General features: G+C 65.4%; 2 protein-coding genes across 2 annotated transcripts; one reads left to right on the top strand and one right to left on the bottom strand.

Moving 5' to 3' along the window:
- Positions 1–2843: 2843 nt before the first annotated feature.
- On the bottom strand, positions 2844–3891 carry MNEG_2266 (putative import inner membrane translocase subunit TIM14; the record flags this gene model as incomplete). Its single annotated transcript, XM_014049254.1, has 4 exons — positions 2844–2929; positions 3216–3342; positions 3565–3681; positions 3889–3891. 4 exons carry the CDS (start codon positions 3889–3891, stop codon positions 2844–2846), a joined length of 333 nt encoding a protein of 110 aa, XP_013904708.1.
- Positions 3892–4389: 498 nt separating this feature from the next.
- MNEG_2265 (hypothetical protein) lies at positions 4390–4776 on the top strand (the record flags this gene model as incomplete). The annotated part of the gene is made up of 1 exon (XM_014049253.1): positions 4390–4776. A coding segment is annotated over one exon (387 nt), but the record flags the coding sequence as incomplete, so codon positions are not given.
- Between the last annotated feature and the right edge of the window lie 1623 nt (positions 4777–6399).

Raw genomic sequence — 6399 nt, 5'->3', positions numbered from 1 at the left:
CTGCGTCAACCGCACCTCCTGGCCCTGAGGCGGTCAGCCTGCCGGTGCCGGCGCCGCCGGCCAGTGGGTGAAGGGCTGCACTACTGTGCTGGTTCAGGGCCCGTGGATGGTGCGGCATGCGCCGCGATGCTGGACGCTGCTGACGTGTATCGGCTACGATTCGATTTCTTGGATGCTTTCATATCTATTCGCGCCGTCCTGTACCGTGTAGGATCCTTGTCACCCGGGGTCACCTCTGTCGTGGCGGGAGTTCCCTGCTGCGACATGCAGCCCCAGGAAGGCTTTCATCACATGTGTTGATGCTTAATGTATCAGCTTGTAAGTCTTATATGCAACTGGTAGCTGCCAGTCTCGCGTAACCTGCAGCACACCGGCGGAGTGTTTCTTCGCGCTTCGCAAAGGCAGCCACAACGCAGCGGGCGGTGGGGGTGGACAATCCGAAATGGCTTGGAACCGGCTAGGTATGGGTCTATGGGGCAGGGGCCGCGTGCGGGCCAGCGGCGGCGCGCATGCTTGGAGATGCGAGCACACTCGTCACCAGCGCACTGGGTGCTGTAGCAGCAGTCTTTCAGGACATCTCTCAATTGTCTCAGAGTAGCTTCACGCCTGAAATCGATGCCAATGATGTTCAGCCGGACGGCGGCCACGCCCATCGGGCCCGCGCGCACGCCTGTTTGACACCCACTCCTCCCTTGCCACCTCACAACGGACTGAATGAGCAGCCGGCGCTTCGCTGGGGCTGGCGCTGGGACTGGCGCTCCTGGCCTCCGGGGCCGCGGCCTCAAACCTGGCCCGCCAGGCCGGCGCCGCGCCTGCGCTCCGGCCAGAGGGCCTGGCCTTCAACACAGCAGTGGTGGTGTCCATCGGCAAGGCGCCCGGGTGGGCCGTCGGCGGCCGCCCCGGGGGCGTCGCGCTGCAGCCCGCGGGCTGCGCGGGCGCCGCTTGCAACGGCTACACGCAATCCTCCGCGGGCGACAAGACCAACGAGATGTACGTGTTTGGCCAGAAGCCCACCAGCCCCTTCGCCGCAGTCGGCCCCAGGCGGGGCGCCCCTGATGCCCAGGGCGCGGGCCAGCCGGCGCCCTTCCTGGCTGTCCAGCTCCGCAACCGCGGCGCGACGCTGCCCGCCGACGCGGCGGCGCCGATCGTCAACCTGACCGTCAGCTTCACGCCCCTCAGTATCAACGGGGACGCGCCGCCCAGCACCGAGGCGTTCAGCCTCACGCTCGGCGTCATGTGGACGCCCGGCGAGGGCGCCAAGCCAAACGCGGCGGCGCTGTTTGCCCTGGTGCCGCCGCTGCCGTCGGCTAAGTTCACCGCGTACGGCGTGGCGCACCAATTCCAGGTCTGATGCAGCCGCCAGTCAGTCTGTCAGACCGCAACCGCTAGCACGGGCCGGCCCTCCAAGGCACCCGTTGCAGGGGGCTGGCGGGCTGGGCTGTTGCGCGGGCGCCAGGGGGCCCAAGGCGTCAGCCCCAGCAATAACTACATGCTTCACCCTGTATATGCCGGTTATCGTTTGTTGCTGTAACCTTGACACGCCCTCCTGCCCATCGGGCCCCAACAGGTGACCGGCATCGGGCTGCCAGAGCTGGCGGCAGCCACGGGCGTGGAGGGCAAGAAGCTGCCATGGAACAAGGACGCAGTCGCGACGAGCGGCTACGGCGCGGCGCTGCTGCCGGAGGAGAAGTGCAAGTGGTTCCTGGAGCTGTGGGGCGAGCTGCGCGTCCTGTGATGCACGCAAACACAGATGCAGCACAGGCGTCGCTGCATTAATTGGCATTATCCGACTCGGTGCAGGAGCGAGTTACTTTTCCGCGGGACGCACGCTTCGGGCGCTGGCGCAATGGCATTAGCTGGCGGCGTCGCCGACGCGGCTTGGTGGTGATGTCCGGGCGGGTGCCGCGCGTGCGGCAGCGCCGGCTGGGTAGCAGCAGCAGCAGGTTGGGGGGGGGGGCGCATCTCGGGGCTTCACAGACAAAGGATTGGAGGGCCCGCATGCCGGTGACAGCGCGACCCCACGTGCGGCTGCTTTGTGTGCCATGGGGCCGCGCGCGGGACGCTGTCACCGGCAACGAGGCGAGCCTTCCATCCACAGCGATTGCTTTGTTGATATTTCTTCAGTCACAGGACGAAAGTGTGTTGACCTGGCCCGACCATAAACTTGGCTGCATCAGTGGCTCCCAATTGTTTGGTGAGCTGGATGTGGCGGGTTTCCCGAGCACTTTTGCACTCGCAGTGCAGAGCCGCAGCCGGCTCAGCTCCTGACACCAGCCCCATGGCGGGTACCATGTAAATGCTGGGGCAGGTTGACAGACATTAGTGTCCTGAGATATCTCTTGATCGTTACATGCCCAACAAATTCAACAGCATCGCGGCAACCAAACTGGAGGGGGCAGTTACATGAGCGTTTGCCTGTGTTTTACGGGCAAGGACAGCACGCTTCGCACACAACCGCTGCACAACATGCCGATTGAAACAAGAACGAGGCCTGTGGCTAGGGGATGGTGGGGTCAAGCCTCAATGTACACGGAGATTGTGGTTGTCAAAGGTCAAGCAAACCTGCACAGCACACAGCGCCGACCCCACGGCGTGCGTGCGGTGCAGCGGCAGTTGAGTGGGCGCTCCTCACAGGAGCTCACAGCGGACGTCAAGCAAGACAAGGGCCGGCCATCAAGCTCGAGGTCTGGCGCAGGCTGGCATAATCCAAACACGCCTGCTCAAATCTGGCAAAACATGCTGGCATATCCGCGGCGGTCGCGCCGCAGACGGCGGCTGTGCAAAACGTCGCAGTGTGCAGTGGGGCAAACGCTTGCATCCGCCAGGCCGGGCGGCTTGGCCCCCTAGAAGACAGACCCTGACTTCTTTTTTTTGCCCAGCAGGATGTCCTTTGCCTCGTTCACCTTTGCTGCAATGAAGCTGCTGCCGCCTGCAGGGGTAAGGTGAGGGATCAGGCCGGGGTGAGGGGACACAGGTAAACTTGCGCGCAGCAGCCACTTGCAGAATGGCTCGTGAGTCACATGTGACAGTGCTGCGGCTGCTTTTTCTTCTACCGCGCTGCTGCTGCTGCTGCTGCTACTGTTGCTACTGCTGCCACTGTTGCTGCTGTTGCTGCTGCTGCTGCTGCTGCTGCTGCTGCTGCTGCTGCTGCTGCTGGCTGCTGCCCTCGCTCCGCGCCCTGCCCCCTTTGCCATCACATCCCCATCCCACCGCACCAGAGTCCGGGTGGTTGGCGATCATGATGCGGCGGTGGGCGTCCTTGACCTTCTCCTCCCCCGCGCTCTCCCGCAGCCCAAGGATCAGCGACGCTTCCCGCCGGTCCATGGTAGGGGCAAAGCCGCCCTGGGGATGGGATTGAGGGGGTGGGAGGGGGTGGCAGAGCCGAAGAGTGGCGCCTATGGGCCGAGGCGGACAGGCAAAAACGTGGCACCTGCTCGCATGTCTGGGCAGAACGCATTGGTGTGCCACTGTGGGACACAGCTGCCTCACTGGAAATTTGCTGAGCTGAGCAGACTGGTCTGAGGCGGACCATCGGGGGCCTGCTGCTGGCGCCACGGTGCGGACCTTATAGAAGGCGCGGATGCTGGGGGGGCGTGCCCTCAGCTTCACATACTGCTGCACCGCCTGCTTGCCCACAAACGCAGCGGCGGCCACGCCGAGGCCCAAGACGAGGGGTGTGCTCTGTGCGCAAGGGGCGAGCGGGTTTGGTGACGTGGCCAGCAGCGGCAGCAGCAGCAGCAGCAGCAGCAGCAGCAGCAGCCATCGGCGCAGAGCCACCCAGGTGCTTCGTGCTCCAGCGCGTAACAAGGCTCAAGTTCACTCCGGTCGGAACAATTGCAGCAATTTTGGAGTAAGTGACCGGAGCCGCCTGCGAAAAGGCGATCGCACCATGTGAGCTGGCGACTAGAAGGGCAACGAGTATTCCAGCATATTAGGACAATGATCCTGCAATCTCCAGACTACTCAAAGCGCCCCCTTGTCAAAGCCTGGAGGTGACCTGGTGACCCAGATCAAGAGTACGTCTTCAGGGAGTAGTCCAGCATTCGAGTCTATATATGCCGCTTCGATTCTTGTTTATGTCGCTTTGTATACTTCGCAAGTCATCTCCACACGGACTCACCGTAGGCCACTCTTCAACTCTGGTGCGCAGCCCACAGCAGCGGGCGCAGGGCTTGCGCCCGGAGATGCACAGTAGCCTCACACAAATAATATCCGGCGTCAGCGCCGGCGGCAGGGTTGCTGCAGCTGGTCGCACCGTGCGCGGCTTCGTCGCAAGTCGGCGCAGCCGGAGCGGCGTCACAGACGCATCGGTCTGGAGGCCGTTGCTATTATCAGGTGGGTGAATGGGACGCCTTGGACGTGCTGCTTGCTCTTGTGTGACGGCGCACTATGGCACCATTCAACGTCTGCAGCTCAAGCCACCCATCCCATGTGATCCCTGCAGGTGCCCACGTCCACCCGAGCTTTGGAACCACCGCCCACGCCGCAAGTGCCAGCGACAGCGCCGGCGGCGGCGGTGGCGGCCCCAGAAGTAGCAACAGCGCCCGCAACGGCGGCGCGGGCGCCGGCGGCAACGGCGCGGGCGGGCTGGCAGCGGCGCCCGTCCAGCAGCAGTTTGTCGTCGCCCGCGACGGGCGTGTGGGCGGGCCCCTGCCCTCTGTGGACATGCCGCTGAACCAGTTTGAGGTCTCCCTGGAGGAGGTGCTGCACCACCGCTACCTCACACTCTACAACCGCAGGGTCAAGTTCACCTCGCCCGGCCGCGACCCCTCACACGTGAGCCACACAGGAGCCTCTGCAGTCCTGCAGCACCCAGTTTGCCGCGGCTGAGCGGGCGGCGGCAGCAGCGCCGGGGCGGCGGCAGCACTGGGGCGGCGGGAGCGCAGCAGCATGCGCGCTCGCGCGGCACCGGCGCACGCACGACTCCGTGCCAGCAGACGCCCACGCCCTGCCGCGCACTTGCCTCGTGTGCTTCAGGTTCAAGGCTCGCCCTGCTCGCCTACTTTCCCACTCCCTGCGCTCCCTTGCCCCGTCTTCCCGCCTGTGACCCCTCCTTGTGCCCCCCGTCTGCCCCGCTGCACAACCTGCGTTATCACAAGGCGCATGAGTTGAATTTTGACGTGGTGGGTCACCCCCAGGCCAACTACAGCTTTGCGGTGACCTTCCCCTTCCACCCGCATACCGACGGCCGCAAGGGCGGTGACGTCACAGTGATACGGGAGTACGCGCAGGTGGGGGGGGCGGGGCGTGGACATGTACTCGGCGGCACGTGCATGTGGGATCCAGGCATCCTTTTTGGGGCAAGAAAGTGGGAGTGGTGGTGCTTGCACTCGCGTCAGCGCGCGTGCGCTGCTGCGCATGCGTGCTTTTGTGCACGCCCATGCATGCACAAGCTTCATGTGCCGTGCGCGCGCAGGGGCGTGTTCTTCTGCGCGCGCAAGGGGTCCTCCAGAACGACCCCATGCGCACCACAAGCAATTCAGGGGCGACCCAGGAGGCACCCCGCCGCCTGCTGCCCTCTGCACAGAACGCCCCTTGCCCTCTGCACAGAACGCCCCTTGCACACCACTGTCCGCCCACACCCCTCCCCTTCCGCGGCCGCCATCCACTCCAGGGGCCCAACGCCCTCATGTACTGCCTGCCCACCGGCGGCTTCAGCCCCTCAAAGCACGCCGACCTGCAGGAGTGCGCCAGGGCTGAGCTGTCAGAGGAGGTGCGGCGGCACGCGGAAACGCACTGCGGGCGGCGCCGTTCTCGCACGCAGCGCGGCGGGAAGCATGGCCTGGGGGCCCGCTGCTGCCAGGTCTTGCATGGGGGTGCACGCAGGCCTCTTGGGCAGAGTTTATAGCCTGCTTGGTTTTTAGCCGCCAACGCCCTGCTAAGTGCGCTCCAGCAGCCGCCACTGCCACCCCCCGGCCCTTCCCATTAGCCCTGGCACGCACTCGCTTACGCCCGCCGGCGCGCCACCGTCGCACCGCCCCTGCACCCTAGGCGTGGCTCACCGGCGGCCGCTGGGTGCCGCTGCTGCCGCCGCAGCACCCCGGCCTGGCGGAGGTCAAGTGGTGCATGAACCGGTTCCAGCCCTTCCTGGTCATTGACCCCCAGCCTGACGACAACCCGGGCAGCAGGGACCTGGAGGAAATTACGATGGAGGTGAACGGCTGGGGTGGGGCCGTGGTGGGGGTGGTGGGGGCTGTGGTGGTGAGGCCACGCGGGGTTCTTGGCTGTAGGCCTGCAGCTCGCCTTGGGAGCGCGTGGGAGCGCCCTGTCAAGGGTCGCAGGAGAGGCGGGATGCGGCTTCACGCGCCTCAACGTGCGGCCTCGTTCCAAGCCAGCCGCCAGCCCAGGGCACCCGCGTGGCACCCCAGGGCACCCGGCGCCCTCAGGCCTGTCCTCACC

The sequence above is a fragment of the Monoraphidium neglectum genome (genome assembly GCF_000611645.1).
Source record: "Monoraphidium neglectum strain SAG 48.87 unplaced genomic scaffold scaffold00250, whole genome shotgun sequence".
In the NCBI taxonomy this organism is placed as follows: Eukaryota; Viridiplantae; Chlorophyta; class Chlorophyceae; order Sphaeropleales; family Selenastraceae; genus Monoraphidium; species Monoraphidium neglectum.
This window is presented reverse-complemented; position numbering and strand designations above follow the sequence as displayed.